The 22,118-nt window shown below is 40.7% G+C and overlaps 3 protein-coding genes, 1 non-coding gene and 1 pseudogene across 4 annotated transcripts in view; 3 read left to right on the top strand and 2 right to left on the bottom strand.

The window, feature by feature from the left end:
* The window catches only part of LOC146401418 (uncharacterized), a 274,139-nt gene that overhangs the window by 136,619 nt on the left and 115,402 nt on the right, over window positions 1-22,118 (top strand). The gene's annotated exons all lie outside the window — the stretch shown is intronic.
* LOC146401423 (U6 spliceosomal RNA) lies at window positions 456-562 on the bottom strand. The gene has a single exon (XR_014811754.1). It is a non-coding gene; the product is annotated as a U6 spliceosomal RNA (small nuclear RNA).
* LOC146401422 (olfactory receptor 11A1-like) lies at window positions 11,077-12,027 on the top strand. The gene has a single exon (XM_084970304.1). The coding sequence runs from the start codon at window positions 11,080-11,082 to the stop codon at window positions 12,025-12,027; it is 948 nt and encodes a 315-aa protein (XP_084826430.1). The 5' UTR covers window positions 11,077-11,079.
* LOC146401421 (peptidyl-prolyl cis-trans isomerase A pseudogene) lies at window positions 12,156-13,702 on the top strand (annotated as a pseudogene).
* Window positions 18,748-19,695, bottom strand: LOC100152893 (olfactory receptor 12D1). The gene has a single exon (XM_084970379.1). The coding sequence runs from the start codon at window positions 19,672-19,674 to the stop codon at window positions 18,748-18,750; it is 927 nt and encodes a 308-aa protein (XP_084826505.1). The 5' UTR covers window positions 19,675-19,695.

Below are 22,118 nucleotides of genomic sequence, written 5' to 3'. Positions count from 1 at the left end.
TGTTGCTGCCGGCTTACGCCAGAGCCACAGCAATGCCACATCTGAGCCGTGTCTGCAACCCACACCACAGCTCACAGCAATGCCGGATCCTTAACCCACTGAGCAAGGCCAGGGATCAAACCCGAAACCTCATGGTTCCTAGTTAGATTCATTTCTGCTGCGCCATGATGGTAAATTTTGTGTTTGTGTGTGTGTGTGTGTTTTGTCTTTAAACAGCACAGATTTATTTTCTTTTTAAAAAATTTTTATTTATTAATTTTTTATTATGGTTGATTTACAATGTTATGTCAATTTCTGCTGTATAGCAAAGTGACCCAGTTATGCATATATATATACATTCTTTTTCTCATTATCTTCTATAATGTTCTATCACAAGTAATTGGATATAGTTTCCTGTGCTATACAGAAGGACTTTATTGCTTATCAATTCTAAATGTAATAGTTTGCATCTACCAAAAAATATGGAATGCCTCTGAATTTGCATGTCATCCTTGTGCAGGGGCCATGCTAATCCTTTCTGTATTTGTTCCAGTTTTAGTGTACGTGCTGCCCAAGTGAGCATGACTATTTTATTTTCATTCATGTATTTATACACACAGATGCACACACACACACACATACACAGAAAAATGCACACTTGAAACCACAAAGAGCAGGAGGTACGAAATGAAAACTGTGAGGAGTTCCCTACAGCCACCAGTAAGGGGAGGGCTAGGAGGAAGGGCTGGGTCACTGTAGCAGGGGAAACGGGGCCTGCTTGGACAGACAGGGTATATCCCCATCTCTGACTTCTAATAGTCTTCTTCCCTGAAGGAAAAGGGATGCCTGTAGAGAAAGGGATGCCTGACTTCTGATTTCCTAGCTGGATGCTCACAGACCAGCAGATGCTACCCACAGAGTTAGGGAAGGAGGCTTGGGCTGAGGGCTCAACCAGAGAAGAGACAGACCCATCTTGCTTGAATTAGTGATTTCTCAGCGGTAGGAAGATGTGGGTACAGGCTCCAGAATCAGGGCAGATGATTTGGGGGTCATACTGGATCACTGGGCGAAGAGTTTTGGGCATCGGGAATTTAGTATGAGGCCACCAGCTGAGAGTCACCTTGCAAGATGAAGCTGAGTGGGTGGCCAAGGCTACTCACCCCTGTTTAAATTAGTCACACAAAGAGCTAGAGCAGAAGTTACTTCCAACCAAGAAGAGGATGCAACATTACCAGCATATTGTTCCTCTTTTTCATCACCTCCCTGATCCCAGAAAAAGTAGCGGCAGGGGAGATTGGGGGTCTTGTGGGCAGACTAGACTTTCCCTTTTATTCCAAGCTACTTGACAAAATGCAGGACTGGCTGTTGGCTGGGGTTATTTTAAAAGTAGTGTTGATATAAAATGTGATTGAAATAAAAATAAACAGAACTTTGTGTGCAAAACTTTACCTTAATAGAGGCAAAGGAAAAATAACCAGTCTCAATAACCAGAGAACACTGAAAACTAAACATGACTGACAAATTAAGGAATCCGACTCAAAGTTATTAGGAGGTTGGCTACCCAGCGGAAAGGGCGGGAGTGAGCAGAGTACAGTTTACAGCAGTAACCATAAAAATAAAACCATTGCACATTTGCAATCCATACTTTAAGACTCCTTCATAAACTGTGTATGTATGTGTGTATGTATAGGTATATCATCAGTCACTGATACACATTTAACATTTAGAGACTAATGCTTGGGTGGTTGGGGGCTGTTTTAGGCAGCTTTCCTTTTTTTTTTTTTTCCTGTCTTTTTGTCTTTTCTAGGGCCACTCCCGAAGCACATGGAGGTTCCCAGGCTAGGGGTCGAATCAGAGCTGTTGCTGCTGGCCTATGCCAGAGTCACAGCAACGCCAGATCCGAGCCAAGTCTGTGACCTACACCACAGCTTACGACAGCGTCGGATCCTTAACCCACCGAGCAAGGCCAGGGATCGAACCTGCAACCTCATTGTTCTTAGTCGGATTCATTAACCACTGAGCCACGATGGGAACTCCAGCTTTCCTTATTTTGCTCTGAAATCCTAGGTTCCTTCCTGCCTCAGTGCCTTTGCTCACACCTGGCGTCCTCCTCTGTGTTTCGTAAGATAGAACCATTCATTTTTATTTATGAAGCCTTAGCCAAATGTTCTAGTCCAGTGACTGGTGAACTAGTCCTGAGTTCCTATTGCTGAGAGGGCCGTAGTTCAGCAGAATGGCAGTTGAACCTGAAAATTCTTATCCAGTAACCTCATCTACCAGGAGTGCACTGCAGCCCAGGGAGGAGGGTGCAGCTGTGTGTGTGGTAACAGGGAAGCTAAAGGCTTTGGATTTTTTAGTTTCCAGGTCCACCTGCTGGTGTGCAGCCTTGTATTTAATTCTCTTGTGAATGACTTTATCTTTCCAGTAGGACTCTGGATTCGGCATCCGTCTCTCACAAGATACTATATCCTTTCGCACATCTATGTTCTCAGCCTGCAGCGGGACCAGGAAGCCAGAGATGGATTTGCACATTAACACTTCCACTTTCCTTCCATTTAAATTTTTTCTACTTCTGTCTATCCACAAACCTTTATGATATTGCTGGTCAGTGAGTCGAGTAGCCAGGTAGTTTTATGGTGAAGAAATGAAAACTCAGCTATATATACTGAGCTCACTCACATAGAGAACTCTATGGATGGAGAGAACTGTAAGCATTTATATTGTCCATTCCTCTTTCACTTTGAGTAAATAAAAAAGTATAGGTGGCTGATAATAATAAACTTGAAAATCTGTACTGCGACTTTCTCATTTCTTGATCACCAGCTTTTGTTCCATGAACTTTATCTGCCTCCAACCCCATTTCCTCCAGTTGCTATTTCAGGGCATTTATACAGCTTTCTGGAGGAGCTCAGGTTAGCAAGTTCTTGGCATTCTCTTTTCTGCAAGGAACAATCTCATCTCTTCTCATCTATGCTGGATTCTGAACAACAGAACTGATGGGGCATGCTTATATTTTACTTTTGTACCCTGGAATTGGGGTTTGAAATATTTTTTTTATTTTCCCTGTATAAATGCATGATATTCTTCATTTTATTTTGTTTTCCAGGATAGAGGTGAGTGAGACACTGTAGAGAGAGCAAACTAGACTCTCTATGCTTCCATAAATCTTGCTGTCAAATAAGCAGTGGTTCCCTTTCTCTCACTTTGTCCATTCTCCAACACGAGGCTATGCTTATAGCTGCTTGCATCACAATACTTTGGCCTAGAATTTGGGCTAGTAATTAAGAAATGACATTCATCATCTCTCATTTGCTCATTTTACAGAATTCACTTAATTTTCTGAGCCAAATTTCCTTCTGAAACTTTGGACAAATCATCTCTAATCCTAAGTATAAGGACTCTTGAAAAATGTCAAACTACTATAAGTACTTTTCATTTTCTACCTTCATTTATTATTTAGTTTTAAAGCAGGCAAAAGTATAATTTTATTGAAAATAAATTTTAAGATATTACTGAGATAGAGCCATTTATTGTTTCATTTCCCTTTGTGGAGTTGTGGACAAAGTTGAGTCAGTCCTTAAAAATTTCAGGTAAAGGAGTTCCCGTCATGGCGCAGTGGTTAACGAATCCGACTAGGAAGCATGAGGTTGCGGGTTCGGTCCCTGCCCTTGCTCAGTGGGTTAACGATCCGGAGTTGCCGTGAGCTGTGGTGTAGGTTGCAGACGCGGCTAGGATCCCACACTGCTGTGGCTCTGGCATAGGCCAGTGGCTACAGTTCCGATTCGACCCCTAGCCTGGGAACCTCCATGTGCCGCAGGAGTGGCCCAAGGAATGGCAACAACAACAACAACAACAAAAAAAAAAAGACAAAAAGACAAAAAAAAAAAAATTTCAGGTAAAGATCAGCTTTCTCTGAGAAGCTGTGGGAGCATAATTCAGAAATGAACAGCTCGAGGTACTCCTCCTTCTCCATCTCTCTCCCTATGTCAGCAGCTGATAGAGATTCTTTTCCTCATCCATCACTCCAGACATTTATTCTCTGATTCTAGAGGGGTGGGGAGAGTCTTCTGTTTTGTGAAGCTCCAGGTTACTTTTGGTATATTCTATCCTGACTTTCCTGAGTTTAGATCTCTCCCACTCTCCCTCCCTCCCTTCCTTCCCTTCCCCCACACCTTTTCTTTCTTTTTAAAATAGGGATACTGCAACTCAATCCAGACCTATAAAAGGGCAAGTCTGGCTCATTATCATTAATTACACTCCACCTTTCCATTCCTGATCTTTTTTTACATGATCAAAGACTCTCATTACCTTAGGCATCAGGGCAGAAGTAGATGGCACTCACCAGTGATGGGAAAGAGGACTGGAATGATGCATCAGTTGGCACTGTGGGATAAAGAGGAAGGGTGTAGCTTTTGTCTTAGGAAAAACAATAAGAAAGCCCAATGGAGGAAGATGGTTTTGAAGAGGGGCTCCCCATGTCTTCTTACCCTCCTTTTCAGAAGCATATCTTCCCTAGGGTGTCAGGGTCTCTAGGAGACCAAGGGATCTTCAGAAGCATCCCTCAGTTTATTTTTCAGATTTTGAGCCTCTGGGCTCTGAGGTGGTTGCCCTGGAAAGGGAAATGTTGTTGGTATGAGTCTCTTCCCCTTGGGGAACTGAAGTCCCTAAGACCCAGGCCCATAGAGGTGACTCACAGAGATGATTGGTGTCAGGAGCGCAGCAGCCACACTGTTCCCTTAGGGTCAAAAAGCCCTGCCAGAGCAGGCAGTTCTCTGTACAGGGACCACATCTGCCCAGCTATGTAGGGAGCAGGCTGGTGGGGGCCAAGTTTACTCTCTTGCTCTCTGAAATGTCAGCTCCGAGGCTTTGGGTTCTAGAAGTCCTTAAAATGTCATATATGTCAATCTACAGCCACTGAAGAAGGTCAGTCCCCACACAGGGGCCGGTTCAGTCACTAATGACCATTAGTAATAGGAAGTGTATCCAGTGCCCACGTAAGCTGATGTTGAGCACAGAATTTTTTTTTCCAGACTTTAAGGAAGGCCTTCTTCCGTGGGTGTAAAGAGAGTTAGGTAAAACACAGGAAAGATAGCAACAATTTTCCTGAGTTCACTAATGAGGTCTTGAGGAAGTTCTCCCAGCACAGAGTTTGTGATAGAGGAAGAGTCCCATCAAGTCTGAACAACTATCATTCCAATGAATATGCTATTTTTTTTTTCACTTTGAAGATAATCCTTTCAAGTCACTAACTGGAGAGCTGCTTTAGGACCAAACTGTTTTGAAACTGGAAGGTCTGCAAAAACCTGTCTGATGCCTTTTCCTCCTCCTCTTTTCCCTTGTGTGTTTCTTCTTTTCTTATTACATCCTAGGAACTGAATATATAGCAGAGGAGCAGTGAACTGGTCAGGGTTTGATCTTGGTTATATGACTGACCTAGTTTAAATCTCTGTACAAGTCATTTCATTTTCCTGAGGCTCACATTTCTCTCTCTTTTTTTGTCTCTCTTTTTTATTTTAGGGCCACACCAGTGGCATATGGAGGTTCCCAGGCTAGGGGTCGAACCGGGGCTGTAGCTGCTGGCCTACACCACAGCCACAGCAACTTGTGATCTCAGCTGCATCTGTGACCTACACCACAGCTCATGGCAACACCACATCCTTAACCCACTGAGCGAGGACAGGGATCGAACTTGTGTCCTCATGGATGCTAGTCATGTTTGTTTTCGCTGAGCCGGGATGGGAACTCCTCATATTTCTCATTTTTAAATTGAGATAGAGCTGATTCTTGTTATTTGCAGTAGTTATATTCTTTCTATAAAGCTGCAGTGAACCACAAAGTGGAAGATATCAAATTCTTCGTCTTGTTTTGGGTGAAATTCAGAGTTATATGTGTAAGCTTCTGGTCACATTTTTGTCAGCCGATCAACATTAACCTGGTTTTAAGTGTGTTTCTGCTTAAAGACACTTTTTAAAAAGTATATATTTTGTTCATTCATTAACGCTGAATTCACAGCCAATAGTACTGTAACTCATGACTGAAAGATCCTATTTAACTCATGTATTTTCTCTGTAATGCACCTCATATTTTTGCACCAAAGAAATTAGCACTTGAGCATTGCACTTGGGGATCATTTTAAACAGAGAAATCACCAAAAGCTCCCACCCAACTCAAAATATGAGAAACATGGCACTAAATATGCCATGAAAAGGACAGTTGTTTACAGTATGAGAGCTGAAACAAGAGGGCAGAGTTTCATTTTGTTCACCCTCAGTGGGGAACACATCCATCACATGACTCTTTTTTTTTTTTTTTTTTTTTTGCCATCTGCTCACATTAATGTCCACACATAACTGGGGAAGTGCTGCAAGAATTGATTTGGGGGTTACAAAGAGATGACATCACAAATATTAAATCCACAAATAATGAGGATCGACTCTATTCTAATCTTCTCTGCTGTTGTGATCTTTGGTGTTTTCTGGCCAGTTGACATTGTTTAATGCATTTTCAGAAATCAGGAATTACGAATCAAATGCTCTTTTTTTCCTATTTGTTCATCCATTCATGCATTTTTCTTCATTCTTTCACTAACCATTTATGAAACAATTACAGTGTACTTGGGCAACAAAGATGAATAGGATATACTACTTGCCCTGGATATTACTTATTTGTAGCTTGTAGTCTAGTGAAGAAGAAAGCTAAATGCAGGAATCTTTGATAGAAACCATGAAAGACCATGATCTGTCTTAGTAGAATCTTGCTGGATAGAATACTATCTCTTTTGTGAAAAATAAATTGCTAATCTTCAAGAAGCTTTGGGAAGTAGGGCTTAGAATAGTATTTCAAGTTAGGTTCATGAAATGCTATTGTTAAAGACTTCTCCTTGGATGCAAGTTTCCCAAGATGCAAGGAAGGGAACCAGGGAATTAATAACCAAATACACTTCCTGGGCTTTGGTTTGTGAAATAGACTGGTGGCATGGGGGGATCCATGAGAACGTGTGCTTTCTTTTCCAAATGGAATTGGTCTGTTAGAAAGAAAGTGGGTCTGAAGTAAGGGTCTGAGTCAGAAAGACAATGACACGACTGAACACATTGCTGAGGATGAGAAGTCAATAGATCAGCCTGATTTCCGTGGAGAATTCTCAGAAGGGAACAGTGGGAGACAAGCTGTCAGGCAGGCATTTGAACATGTAGGATATTGAAATGTCCTTAACCATTTGGATGTTACTTTGTAATTACATGCCAGCTTCCTTCTCCTTAAAGCAGACCCAGTATTGGCAGGGCTTTGAAAATCCATATAAAACCCTGGTAGTAAGGGCTGCCTCAATTGAAATAGTTTTCTGGGATGGTGAGAGGGTCTGAAAGCTGGAGGGTGGGGAGAGAGGGCTGAGAGTAGTCTTCTGGGAGGATCACTATGGGGGTAATGGTTTAGGGTTGCTGCTGAGAACTTAGGAGAATTTTGTGATAAGTTCCGGGGAAGAGACTGGGAATTGGGGGATGGGATGCTTGGTGGAGAGCATTAGCCCCCGTGGGGATGGAAGGGTGAGTTCCCATATGACTCTTGGTTTCTGCTCCACTTTTGGTCAAGCCAATAATTGAGGAAGCTCCTCTGGAAAAAGACAAGTATCTCAGGGGGCTGATATTGCTTTTTCATTTAAGGCTGCTCTCCAGTCAATCTGTAATTGGTACTCAGGGGCCTCTCCCTTCTTGGCAATTGTCATCCCTTCTTTGTGATAAAGGGAAGGACCTACAGTGAGAAGCCAGAAGAATCTAGGAGCTAGAAAAGGAGATAGAGACTGGGGAGATGAGGGAACCAAATGTGACATTTCTATTCAGTGTCCTACATTATCCCATGATGAGGTCAAGGATGGGGGAGTTGAAGGTGGGAAACTTCAATATTCTGAAGTCCTCAGCAAATCTTAGTACATAGCCTGCTCTTCACAGTTTTTTTTTTTTTTCTCTTTAGAAGTGCTATTTCAGGTGAGTTTCCTATTTTTGTATAATTGTTCACAGCTTAGTTCACAGATCTTATTAAAAAAGCTACAGAATTGGTCTTTAGGGCGTTTTCTCCTCTCATCAGTTTAACTACATTTCATCTAGCCCAGACAGTAAAAAATGCTCTTTTTTCAAAGGAATTCAAAGAAATCTCACTTAAAAAAGCACAAAAAAAAAAATCTCACAGTCTTTCTCTGGAATCCTAGTGTTGTAACATCTTCCATTGAGCCTTTAAGAAGTGGATTTTGAATCCTTCTTGCTGCATCCCAGCTTATTTCATTTCTTTCCTCTCTCCTGAAGATGAACAGTAGATATTCATGAGAATAGTTTTAGTTGGAGTATGTTATGGAGTAGGACACCCTCATAACCATTGTTTTCATTTTTGTTTTTTACATGGTGGGAATTTATCTTCTTACTTCGTTGCAGGACAACAAAACTTGTGGGATACACTTAAACTCATGCTGTTCTCTTTAAAAATTTCATTAGTGTATCTTTCTGCTTTATTATAGAGTAAATGCCCAAGAGCATTGAAGAGAGGTGCTTAAAATGTCAAACTAAATTACAGTTTATTTACTGTTTCTGTTTGTAAAAAGAACCTGTTTAGCAGACACTGCAAAGTATATGAGAGCAATTTTTCTCTCGTTTTTCAAACGTAAATAAAAGTGGATAATTTGGTATATACTTCTTCAAATATTTTTTCTTGGAATTTCTTTTGCAGAAATGGTGATAAGATTGAGGGCTCACACTATGACTTTTACCTTTTGTAAAGTTGAGCCTGTAATTGGTTGCTTTTCAGAAAATAGATATTTTGCACTATTTTCATTTCCCTACCAGTCCGTACAGTCAGTACAGTGATTTTCATTTTGATTTCAGACTCATCCTGCGTTCCTTGGAGTCTTCCTTCTTCATGATTGTCCTTTGTAAGGGAGTGATGGCCACTTAACCCCTGATCGTGGCTGTTGCTACGTCCTTCCCATTCATCTATTCTCCTCACATCCTACTGCCTTCTTTTTACCTTCCTCTTTCTCCCCACTTCCCCAATCCTTGAAAAATAGAGTGGGGAGGAGTTCTCTGGTGGCACAGAGCGTTAAGGATCTGGCATTGTCACTGCTATGGCTTGGGTCATTGCTGTGGTACAGGTTCAATCTCTGGCCTGGGAACTTCTTCCACATGCAGGCACAGCCAAAAAGAAAAAAAAAAAATAGAAGGGGGGATGTGGAGGTCTGAAAAGCCAAGATGATGTTATGACTTGACAATAGTTTTCATATGCATGAACTTTTAAAATAGTCCCCAAAACAGTCTTATAGTGGAGATGGCAACTGTAACACACTTTCACAAACTCTGGTAGCAGATTCTGTGATACCACACACACACACACACACACACACAAAACAGACACACACACACACATCTGCATTTTTCCTCTAACTTTCTCCTCTGCTTCCAATCATTTGTTGTGTTCTCATTGCTTTTGTTTTCGTTTTTTTTTTTTTTTTTTTTTTTTGGTGGGGGCATGCCTGGAGCGTGCAGAAGTTCTGGGACCAGGGATTGAACCTGTATGACTGCAATGACAAGGCCAGATCCTTAACCGCTAGGTCATCAGAGAACACTGCTCATTGTTTTTAATATAACACACAGACACACATTGCTTTGTATAGCATATGAGATCTTCCTTGCAGGTACTCAGACCCATTTTTAGCTCTTCGACAACTCAGTACACATCTTTACTTACAGTTGTGTCTCTCCTGCCTGGAATGCGATGCCCACTTTCCTGTCCCTTGCCTGGTCAACTCTTTCTTTCTTTCTTTCTTTCTTTTTTTAATTTTTTTGTCTTTTTGCCTTTTTTCTAGGGCCGCTTCTGCGGCATATGGAGGTTCCCAGCCTAGGGGTTGAATCGGAGCTGTAGCTGCTGGTCTATACCACAGCCACAGCAACATGGGATCCGAGCCCTTTCTGTGACCTACACCACAGCTCATGGCAATGCTGAATCCTTAACCCACTGAGCAAGGCCAGGGATCAAACCTGCAACCTCATGGTTCCTAGTCGGATTCGTTTCCGCTGCGCCACAACGGGAACTCCCTGGTCAACTCTTCTCTGTCCCTCAGAACCGCCTACAATTTCTTCCCCGGGGAGCCTTCTCTGACCTTATTTCGCACACCTTCCCCCTTTCCTCCACCTTCCAGTCTGGGTTTGATCTTTCTGCCCTCACAGCACCACACTTTCCTCACTCAACATTATTACTTATCACATTTGTACTATACAATTTTGAATGATTTGATGAAACTGGTATTTGAAGAAGATGCTTTTGATGAGGGAGAGGGCAGTCTAGAGACGGGAAGTTTGCACTGAAGGCAGTTGTGCTGAGATAGTCATAAAGAGGTTGTGAGATGAATGGTGGAAGAGTGAAGAGGGAACATAAGAATTTTCCAAGCAACAGCTTTTTGTCTAGTTTTGTAGTTGACCATATGTTTATTTGAGATAAATGTGTTTGAAATAGATGCCCAGGCAATCAAAAGCTTAATATCAGGCCCTTACATTATAATCAAACAAGTTGATAAGATTTCACTGATTGGGGTATGAGGAATGAGAGACAGTGTTACCATAAGGAGGACTATAATACAGCAAGCTTGAATATCAGGCAGAATTTTCAAACCACTCACATTGGAGCTGGTTGTTGTCAGGGAAGGTAAAAGAGGTTGTTGTTGATCATGCTGATTTTGAGCTGATGATGGGACATATGAATTTGTATAACCAGACATATGGCTGGTTATACAAATTGGAAAGGTGAGTTTACTGTATCATAATAATATTAGACTGAATTGGCTTAAAGGTCTCTGAAGACTGAAATTATAAGTTTGGATAAAAATCTCTTGAGTCTTGAAGAATATGCACAGTGAAGGAATGTAGGGAAGGATAGGAGTTGAAAAAGGAGTAAGCCGCTAAAAAGGGGGACAGATAGGGACTTGTGTTAATGATTCTTGTTTTGGAGACTCATTTTCATCTCTTCCATTTTAGCTCTACTTATCTCAGGCTTGGTGTAGAAGATACAAAGATGCACTAAAATTTCTCCCTTAATCACTTCCAAGCAGAAACGTGGCTGATGCACATGGAAACTGTCTCCATAGGAAACCGAACTATTACTGAATTTGTCCTTCTTGGTTTCTATGACATAGCCGACTTACATCTCCTCTTCTTTACTGTGTTCACTCTTGTCTACACCTCCATCATCATAGGGAACATGCTAATCATTGTGGCAGTGGTTAGGTCTCAGAAGCTCCACACACCCATGTATTTCTTCCTGGCTAATCTGTCCTTCCTAGAGATCCTCTATACATCCACAGTGGTGCCAAAAATGCTGGAGGGCTTCTTGCAGGAGGCCGCCATCTCTGTGGCTGCTTGCTTGCTCCAGTTCTTTATTTTTGGTTCTCTAGCCACAGCTGAATGCTTCCTGCTGGCTGTCATGGCATATGATCGCTACCTGGCAATCTGCTACCCTCTCCACAACCCGCTCCTGATGGGGCCCAGATGGTGCCTGGGGTTGGTGCTCATAGCCTGGCTCTCTGGCTTCATGGTAGATGGATTGGTTGTGGCCCTGATGGCCCAGCTGAGGTTCTGTGGCCCCAACCACATTGACCACTTTTACTGTGACTTCATGTCTTTGATGAGCCTGGCCTGCTCAGATCCCAGCATAGCCCGTATGACAACATTCATTCTCTCTGTGGTCTGCCTCACTGTTCCCTTTGGACTGATTCTGACATCTTATGCCTGGATTGTGGTGGCCATGCTGAGAGTTCCCTCTGGGGCCAGAAGGTGGAAGGCCTTCTCCACGTGCTCCTCCCACCTAGCTGTAGTGTCCACGTTCTATGGCACTCTCATGGTCTTGTACATTGCACCCTCCGCTGTCCACTCCCAGCTCCTCTCCAAGGTCTTTGCCCTGCTCTACACTGTGGTCACCCCGCTCTTCAATCCTGTGATTTACACTCTGAGGAATAGGGAAGTTCATCAGGCACTCCGGAGGCTTAAGCAAACTGAAACAATTGAAGGATGGTGGTAAAGATTTTATTTGGACTTTGGATGTCTCTATTGGTACGCCTTCCAGGATTGGTTGGGGAGGACTAGCTTTGTTCTCTTCTGACATTTCTCTCTGTGAAAAGTTTTATAGTTGTCCCACTCATACTGAAAATGAGTATGGTAGAGAAATAATTTTCAAGTGCTAACTTTGAAATTTGCTTTTAACTTTTATTATTTCTTTATAAAATAGACTGATTATTTAATATAAAATAGGTATACATAAATGGCAACATGAAATAAACTTAGGGAGTTCCTGTCATGGCTTAGTGGAAATGAATCCAATTAGTATCCATGAGGATGCAGTTTGTACCCCTGGCCTTGCTCAGTGGGTTAAGGAACTGGCGTTGCTGTGAGCTGTGGTGTAGGTTGCAGACGCAGCTTGGATCTGGCATTGCTGTGGCTGTGGCATAGGCCAGTGGCTACACCTCTGATTTGACCCCGAGCCTGGGAACCTCCATATGCCATGGGTGCAGCCCTAAAAAGACAAACAAAACAAAACAAAACAAAACACCTTAGAACTACTGACAACTTATATATATTAAATATATAATATATATGTATAATAAGTTGAATCAAGGAAGTTTGTAATCTGGTTTTTAATTGACTGCTGGGTCTTGAACATCTTTTTATTTTGACAAATACCTACTTATTTATTCTGAGCTTTTTAGTCTAGCTAAACATGATTTTTAAAAATAATCTTCTATTGAGGAAATTTTTAGTTGTGTTCAATTCTTTCACCATTCAAATACAGATCACATCCAGATTTTCGTACAATAAATTCTTAGGAGTTGAATTGCCAGGTCTAAGGATATGCATATTTTTTAAAAATTTAAAGCTGGGCCTTGCACGCTGCCGTCCAGGAGCCTCCTGTGCCAGCCAGCCTTGGTTGGCCCCACCGCGTTCTTTGACATCACCCTTGGCAATGAGCCCTTGGGCCGTGTCTCCTTGGAGCTCTTTGCAGATGAAGTTCCAAAAACAGCAGAAAGCTTTTGTGCTCTGAGCACTGGGGAGAAAGGATTTGGTTTTAAAGTTTCCTGCTTTATAAAGGTCCCACAGGATAATTCCAGGATTTATGTGCCAGGGTGGTTTGGTGACTTCACACATCATAATGGCAATGGTGGCAAGTCCATCTTTGGGGAGAAATTTTTTTTTGGTCTTTTTAGGGCCATACCTGCAGCATACGGAAGTTCCCAGGCTAGACGTCAAATCACAGCTACAGCTGCTGGCTTACTCCACAGCCAGAGTAACGTGGGATCCCAGCCACATCTGTGACCTACACCATAGCTCACAGCAATGCCGGATCCTTAACCCACTGAGGGAGGCCAGGGATGGAACCCACATCCTCATGGATACTAGTTGGGTTCGTTACCACGGAGCCATGATGGGAACTTCCTCAGGAGAAATTTGATGATGAGAATGTCATCCTGGAGCATGAGTCCCATCATCTTGTCCATGGCAAGTGCTGGCCCCAATACAAACGGTTCTCAGTTCTTCACCTGCATGGCTAAGACTGAGTGGTTGGATGGCAAGCATGTGATCTTTGGCAAAGTGAAAGAGGTCACAAATATTTTGGAAGCTATGGAGTGTTTTGGGGCCAGGAATGGCAAGAGTAGCAAGAAGATCACCATTACTGACTGTGGACAGATCTAATAAATTTGACTTGTGTGTTTTATCTTAACTGTCAGCCCATTCCTTCTGTAGCCCAGGAGAGCACCCCTTCACTTTCATCTGCTTGAAACCGCCTATAATCTTTGTATGTTCACTGCAGTTCTTTGGGTTCCATATTTTCCTTATCCTTCTCCAAGTTTAGCTGGACTGTAAAGTTAAGTTTATGATTATGAAATGAAGGCTAAGCAATAATAAAAAATTTAAAGCTGGATACACTTTAATTTCTTATTTATAACTGTTTATTGTAGAAAATTTCAAACATACACCAAAGTAGATGGAACATTATAGTGATTCCCCAGGGAGCCATCATCTAGCTTTAATAGCAACCTTTGCCAATCCTATTTCAACTGCCTAGAGCTCTTTTTTTTTTTTTCTGGAAAATGTTAGAGCAAATTTCAGATGTTGTGTAAGTACATGTTGTGTAAGCCGAGTATGTGTGTACACCACATGCAAATACAGTCGATCCTTGAAGAACATGGATATGAACTGTGCAGGTCCACTTATACACGGATGTCTTTTCTTTTTTCTTTTCTTTTCTTTTCTTTTCTTTTCTTTTCTTTTCTTTTCTTTTCTTTTCTTTTCTTTTCTTTCCTTTCCTTTTCTTTTCTTTTCTTTTCCTTTCTTTTCCTTCCCTTCCCTTCCCTTCCCTTCCCTTCCCTTCTTTTCTTTTTTGGCTTTTTTTAGTGTTGCACGTGCGACATATGAAAATTCCCAGGCAAGGGGTTGAAGTGAAGCTACAGCTGCTGGCCTATGCCACAGCCACAGCCATAGCCATGTGGGATCCGAGCCACATCTTCGACCTACACCATAGCTCATGGCAATGCTGGATCCTTAACAAGGCCAGGCATCAAACCTGCGTCCTCATTGATTGTTAACCGCTGAAGGGAACTCCCCAGATGTTTTTCAGTAGTAAATACTACAGCCATACAGGATTAGCAGTTGGTTGAATCCATGAATGGGGAACCTCATCTGTACAGAGGAACTGGGTATATGGAGGGCCAATTCTGTTGTAGGTGGATATTCAGCTGTTCAGAAGGTCAGTGCCCCTCACCTTGGTGGTGTTTGACTGTATTCAGTATGCTTTCTGACAAAGGCATTTAAAGAAAGAAACATGCTGACCCTGACATTATAATACTTAATACATATTTCCTTAATGTCATCTAATACACAGGCATGTTCAAATTTTCTCTATCTTTAAGTAAATTCTTTTTTTTTGTTCTAATGATTTTTATTTTTTTCCATTATACCTAGTTGACAGTGTTCTGTCAATTTTCCACTGCACAGCAAGGTGACCCAGTCACTCACTCACACACACACACACACACACACACACACACACACACATTCTTTTTTCTCACATTATCGAGCTCCTTCATAAGTTACTAGATATAGTTCCCAGTGCTGTACAGCAGGATCTCATTGCTGATCCATTCCAAAGGCAATAGTTTGCATCTATTAATAGTCCCTTATTTCAACAGGTTCTTCTCCCTTTTTTTTCATGGCTTTGGCTTATTGGAAAAATCTGGTTATCTGCCCTGTAGAATGTTCCATATTCTAAATTAGACATACTGCTTATTTATGATTTTGACTTATATTCTTATATCTTGTATTTTCCTTTTTTCTTTCACGTTTTTTTCACTTTTAAAGTTTTTTGAAGTATAGGTGATTTACAGTGTTGTGGTCACTTCTGCCAAACAACAAAGTGATTCAGTTATATATATATACACACACACATATCCATTCTTTTTCAGATTCTTTTTCCATATAGCTTATCACAGAATTTTGGGTGGAGTTCTCTGTGCTATATGGAAGTTGCCTGTTGGCCAATCATTCCATATAGTCCCAAATCCCCAGTCCATCCCTCCCCTGTAACTGTCCCCTTTGGTAACCATAGGTTTGTTCGCAAAGTCTCTGAGTCTGTTTCTGTTTGGCAGATAAGTTCATTTGTAACTTTTTAAAAGTTTCCACATATAACTGATATTATATGATGTTTGTCTTTTACTGTCTGACTTACTTCACCTAGTATGATAATCTCTAAGGTCCATCCGTGTTACTGTATATCTTGTATTTTATGTATAATTGTTTGGTATCAGTCTCAGCCTATTGATGGTGTAGTAACACCACCAACTAAGAATGCCTGGGGCGCTTACCTGGGCCTGTACAGCTTGTGGTGGGCCTCCACAGATATTTCCCTGGCCAGAGCCATTGTTGTGGCCGGGCTGACCTTGTGGATCTTATTATGACTGAAAGATGCACCTTAGCAATAATCATCAGGGAACTTTGAAAAAATAAGATTTATTACTCAAAGGTCTTAGAGAATACATGACCTGGGACCACACAGAGATGTCTTTGGCAGAGAGAGAGAGAGCATGGACTTGGGGCCCTGCCTTTATTGGGGCTATGAGTGGGGTGCCTGGAGTTTAATGGGTTCATTCTTTATTGGTGAATATAAAACATAAGAGCCGGAATTAAAGCATGAGAAGGGAAAAGCAGGGTCACTCAAGTAGTCAGTCAATTTAGGTTACTAAAGACTTTCTAAAAAGGGGAACTTCATGGGTGGGGAGACCTGGCTTTTTATCTAGTTTTGTAGTTGACCATATGTTTATTTGAGATAAATGTGTTTGAAATAGATGCCTAGGCAATCACAAGCTTAATATCAGGCACTTACATTATAATCAAACAAGCTAATTATCAGGCACTTACACTATAAAACTGATATTAAGATAGAAGCTTAGGGAGTTCCTTTTGTGGCACAGTGAAAACAAATCCGACTAGTATTCATGAAGATGTGGTTTCAATCCCTGGCCTCGCTCAGTGGGTCGGGGATCTGGTATTGCTGTGAGATGTGGTGCAGATTGCAGACATGGCTTGGATCCCGTGTTGCTGTGGCTGTGGTGTAGGCTGGCAGTTGTAGTTCTGATTCGACCCCTGGCCTGGGAACTTCCATATGTCGTGGGTGTGGTCCTAAAAAGCAAAAAAAAAAAAAAAAGATAGAAGCCTAATTGGACCATGGTTAGCATTTTAGCAGAATATCCCAAAGTTGCTATGTTACTTCTACTGCAGTTTCTCGTGAGGCACACAATATTTGGTTGTCCCATTTTTAGTGATGCTATTTATATTAATGGCTAGAGGATTCACATGGCATAAGTCTGTAGTATGCAGTTCTCAATCAGCCTTTCACCTGATGTTTTTAGCTTCATTGAGGAAAGTTGATGATTAATGCCTAAATGACTTAATTCTTAGAACACATTTTCTTTTAATATTTTGAGTATATTTGTGGCTATTGTAAAATCTTTGTAGATTTCTACATCTGGGCCACATCAAGTCCAGTTTTTATTGATCTCCTTTTCTTTTGAATATTGATCAGATTTTCTCATGTATTTGTATGACTAATAATTTTTTGAATGACTACAGATCATTGTAGAAACTCTGGATCCTATTATTATCTTCTTTAGAAGAAGATTGATTTTTTGTTCTAGCAAACATTTCCTTTTTCTTTCCTTTTTTTGGGGGGGGATCTTTTTATGGCTACATCCACAGCAAATGGAGGTTCCTGGGCTAGGGGTTGAATCAGAGCCACAGCTGCAGGCCTATGCCACAGTCACAGCAACATGGGATCTGAGCCACATCTGTGACCTACGCTGCAGCTTGAGCCAATGCAGGATCCTTAACCAACTGAACAAGGCCAGGGATTGAACCTGCATCCTCATGGATACAGTGTTGGGTTCTTAACTTATGGAGCCCCAGTAGGAACTCCTAGCAGACATTTCAACTCATGGAATATCATTCTTGAACTTGAGTAAGGTTGGTTTTATGCCTTGGTAGTATGGATTTGTGGAAAGCCCAAGGTGTCTGTCACTCTCTTCCAAATTCTCTCTTCCTAGTGGTTATAGTTAGGGCTTTGGCTTTAGTCTGTGTTCAGGCAGGTCCTAGAGCAGGCTTTATTCAAGGATGTGGTTTTTACTCTTAAGGCTTGAACTTTAAGAGTGCTAGGTAATTAACAAGGGTGTTAATTAGGAGTTAATGAGATTTCACGTTAGTAGGGCCAGAAGAGTACACTTCATATTTCACTGGTGTTACATCATATTGCATCATATTATAATCTGTGAAAATAAGTATAGAAATAGAAAAACTAAATAAATAAATAGATTTTTGAAACATACTTTTCCACGGCCAAAAATTAAGGGAAAATAATATGCCATTGAAGTAGAAATGTATTCTTGAGATTTTTTTTTCAAGTTGCCTCAACTTTTAATAGTATTCTACAATAATCTTTGACAGTTTATCCAGTTGACTTATAAAACAGCTTTGGAATCAGCGTTCACAAACTTTCTAGATAAACTATTGGTTTCTTTATCTCTGTTAATTAGTACTCACAACATTATTTGTTTTATTTACTTACCTTCCCGCTTGGAGAAAAAGAAATGAATTACTTAAAGACTATCTTTTAAGTCATACTTTTAACATTTACGTTTCCATTTGAGTAACCATGGCTTTAAATTCAAATCTTTAAAATATAACAGCTAGGGGGGAAAAAAAATGTAATTGTAATGTATACATGTAAGGATAACCTGACCCCCTTGCTGTACAGTGGGAAAATAAAAAAAAAGAAAGAAAAAAAAATATAACAACTAATAATTTTATTGCTCACATTATAATGTTAACTTACAGGAAAGTCAAACAGGACTGAGTACTATCTAACTACACAAGGTGTGGGTGACACAGGCAAATTTCTATATTTGATTTCATTCAAGAATACAAAGGAATAAATAAAAAATCAACTTTATCAACTGATATCTCACAAAAATTCAATATTAAGATTCCATGGATAGTGTATCAGTTGTTCAAGTTTCCCTACATTACCTAGGAATGCATTGTTAACACAACTAGACTGGATTTTCCTATTTATTTTTTCTAAATCCAGTTTTGTCTGTTATATATATGGTAAATGATTTGAGAAGCAATGCAATTTCACATCACAACATTTTATTACCTGTTTATTTATGCTCAGAAGGGTTCTCTAGATCTCTTAAAGTTAAAGCCCATTTCTGAACACCCTCTTCAAGGCCCCCTTTACCTCTTTGTTCCTCAAGGTATAGATCAGTGGGTTTAGTACAGGAGTGACCACACTGTACATAATGGCAATGATCCAGTCCTGGTCCATGGAGCTACTTGAGGCAGGACGAATATAAGTGAAAATAACAGGAGCATAGAGAAGAACAACTACCATGAAGTGGGAGGCACAAGTGGACAGTGCTTTATGAAGCATGCTGCAAGAATGTGTCTTGAAGAAAAGATGGATGATAATGTAGAAATAAGAGAGAAGTGTCAGAAAGAATGGACCCATGGCAATGGTCCCCGTGACAGTGTTGAGCAGCCACTGGTTAAGCTCAATGTTCCCACAGGCCAGCTTGAGCAAAGGCTTAATATCACAGAAGAAGTGATGGATATGGTTGGAACCACAGAAGTGCAAGCGAGAGGTCATTATGGAGTGCATCAGGGCATGGAAAAAACCAATGATCCAGACAGTGACAGCCATTTGAGCACAGACCTGAGGATTCATGATAAGAGTGTAACGAAGTGGTTTGCAGATAGCCACGAAGCGGTCAAAAGCCATCACGGCCAATAACATGGCCTCTGTGCTGCCCAGGAAGTGGAAGAAGTGAAGCTGGCTTATGCATCCCCAGAAAGAAATTGCTTTGTGTGAGGAGAGGAAGTTCCCCAGCATCTTTGGCAGCGTCACTGTGGAGTAGCAGATATCTAGACAGGACAGGTTTCCCAGGAAGAAATACATAGGAGAATGGAGTCTTGGCTCAGAGATGACAACCATCAGGATGGCTCCATTCCCAGCCACGATGACCAGGTAAACTGCGAGGAAAAGCACGAAGAGCAAAGGCTGCAGTTCTTGGATGTCTGTCACTCCGAGGAGAAGAAATTCAGTGACTGATGTTTGATTGGGCATCACTTAAAAGCAAAGACAGAAGAGTATATGGAATGCTATCTCTGCTGGAAATTAGAGTCCTCTGGCTGAGGATCTTCCCTCCTGGACGACAATATTTTGAGGGAGAGAATTCTGGTTATAAATAGTCCCAGCACAAAGGTTTTACAGGATGTGGACCGTTAGCTTATAAAATGCAAAGGTTATGTGTTGGTTATGAGCTGTTACTCACCTACCTTTTCTTTTTTATTAGATTTATCATAGTATTTTTGTTTCTCCCAGGGATTCAGAGCCTGTTGCCATCCTACCATCTGATGTGACTGCGAACCTGTACTTTCTGATACAAGTTGCCTGTTCTTGTCCTAAGTCAGCACTAACAGAGGGTAAATTTTAACCCACTTCACTTCACCACTGTCTCTTGACCTAGTACGAAACCATCTGAAGGGTTTTTACTTAAGAAGAGACAATTGGAGAAAAATAAGGGCTGTAAAGAAATCTGAATCGATATGCAGACATTGGTGTGCTTCCTAATAAGAGGGAATCATTCAAAATTTGGGAAATCCGTGAAAGGAGAAGAAAAAGATTTGATGTGACGAGAGCAAAAGATGTGAACTAGGGAACATACCTGTGGATCCCAGGGGATTCTAGGCTGTATCGCTAGAGAAAAATTTGAGAAACTATTTAGATTCTTTTCCACCTGTGTAAAAGGCTGACTTCAAGGAATTCAGAGAATCTTTCTTGGATAGCAGTGTATATTTTGTATAGTGTTAAAATTTATTACTCCTGTTTAAGACATAAATGTTTGAGATACTTTTTTTTGTTCACTGTCCCACAGCACAAAAGTGTATCAAAAATTCACTTGGGGGAAAAACCTTTTCCTAACATTGAAAGCAACTAGCAATCAGATTTCCTGTACTAAATGATTTATTTCACTGCAATGTGAATATTTAGAGATTACGTATTTACTTTGGAGATTATCTAGAGGAATGGCAATAAAAATGTAGGCAGGAAAGAGATTTCATAATGTAGAAGCACAATGAGGAGTTCATCGTAAAATAGAGAACCAGCGCTAAGTCCTGGGCATTTAACTTTAATGCTAGCAAGATGACGGAGAATATGAGTAACTTCCCAGCTTGTCTCCCGTTTCATCCTCATACCTGATTGAGTGGTCAACGTCACAGCTAAGGAATGTTTTCAGGTTTATACTCATGAAAATTAAATAGTAGAAAACTATTTGAAAAGTAGATAGTAGAAAACTCTTTGAAGTGATAGCTTGTATTGGGGTTGCAGCATAAGCTCTTCATCTTCCCCAGCCAATTCTTTCTGAAATTCTGCCTGTCTTTTATGAACCACAGATCTCTCGACGTGCAAATCTTGAGAGAGCATGTCCCCTGGGTTTGAGAAGATTATTGTAAGAATAAACAAGATCCCTTCCTATATCTGCAGTATAAGAGAATGTTCCATGGGGAACTCCTATCTTGAGTTCCTTTTTTTTTTCCTTCCATTTTTCTTATGTTTTTTTCCCCCCTAATGTGTTTCTTTCTTAGTTTCAGTACCATGGGCAGTACAGTTGTCATTAACCTTATGTTTTCTTAGTGTAATTACCTTTCATATGGTATTATATTGTATTTGGCTTTCTTTTTATGACTTACTTACCTACTTTTTATGACTTACTATATCTGGAAAATAATATATGGCACAAAGGAACCTTTCCACAGGAAAGAAAATGCGGACTTGGAGAAGAGACTTGTGGTTGCCACACGGGAAAGGGATGGAGTTGGAGGGACTGGGAGCTTGGGGAAATAGTTACAGAATGTTGCCTTCAGGTTGGATGAACAATGGGATCCTGCTGTGTAGCACTGGGAACTCTTGTCTAGTCACTTACGATGGAACATGTAATATGAGAAAAAAGAATGTATACATGTAACTGGGTCACCATGCTGTACAGTAGAATAAATACGTATATAAATAAATGATGAAAAAATTACCTTTCATTTCCTGTGACAGGATTGAAAGGTTACACTTTCTCATCTTGGGAATGTCCCCAGAAAAACTCTTTTTTTTTGTAAAAGGGAAAGAAATTGGGCAAAGACAGTTAAGGAATGAGGGCCAATCACATACCATTGATCCATACAAAAAGATGTTTACTCTTCCACTCATTTATTAATGTGGTTCTATGGAAAACAAAGAAGAGGGATAGGGAGAAGTTGTATTGCTTTTGTTCTTTCCAAATCTGATTCTTCACTGCTGGTGATAACACTAAATTGTTTTCTAAGTTTGGGATCCTAAAGCTCACATTTCTCTCCATGAGTATGAGGCTGGTCTCTCCAATGTGTATCTTCAGTTCTTGCCATATCCTTGAGGCAAATTATTTTATCTGCTCCATCCAAGGAATATATATATGCTATCTGATATCTATCTAAGCTTTCTTTTTTTTTTCATTTACATTGATTTTTATTTTTTCCATT

Source organism: Sus scrofa, chromosome 7, assembly GCF_054392235.1.
Source record: "Sus scrofa isolate SSC_HxYL_T2T_F1_AM1 chromosome 7, Sscrofa_HxYL_maternal_Yorkshire_Landrace_v2.0, whole genome shotgun sequence".
Lineage (NCBI taxonomy): Eukaryota > Metazoa > Chordata > Mammalia > Artiodactyla > Suidae > Sus > Sus scrofa.
This window is presented reverse-complemented; position numbering and strand designations above follow the sequence as displayed.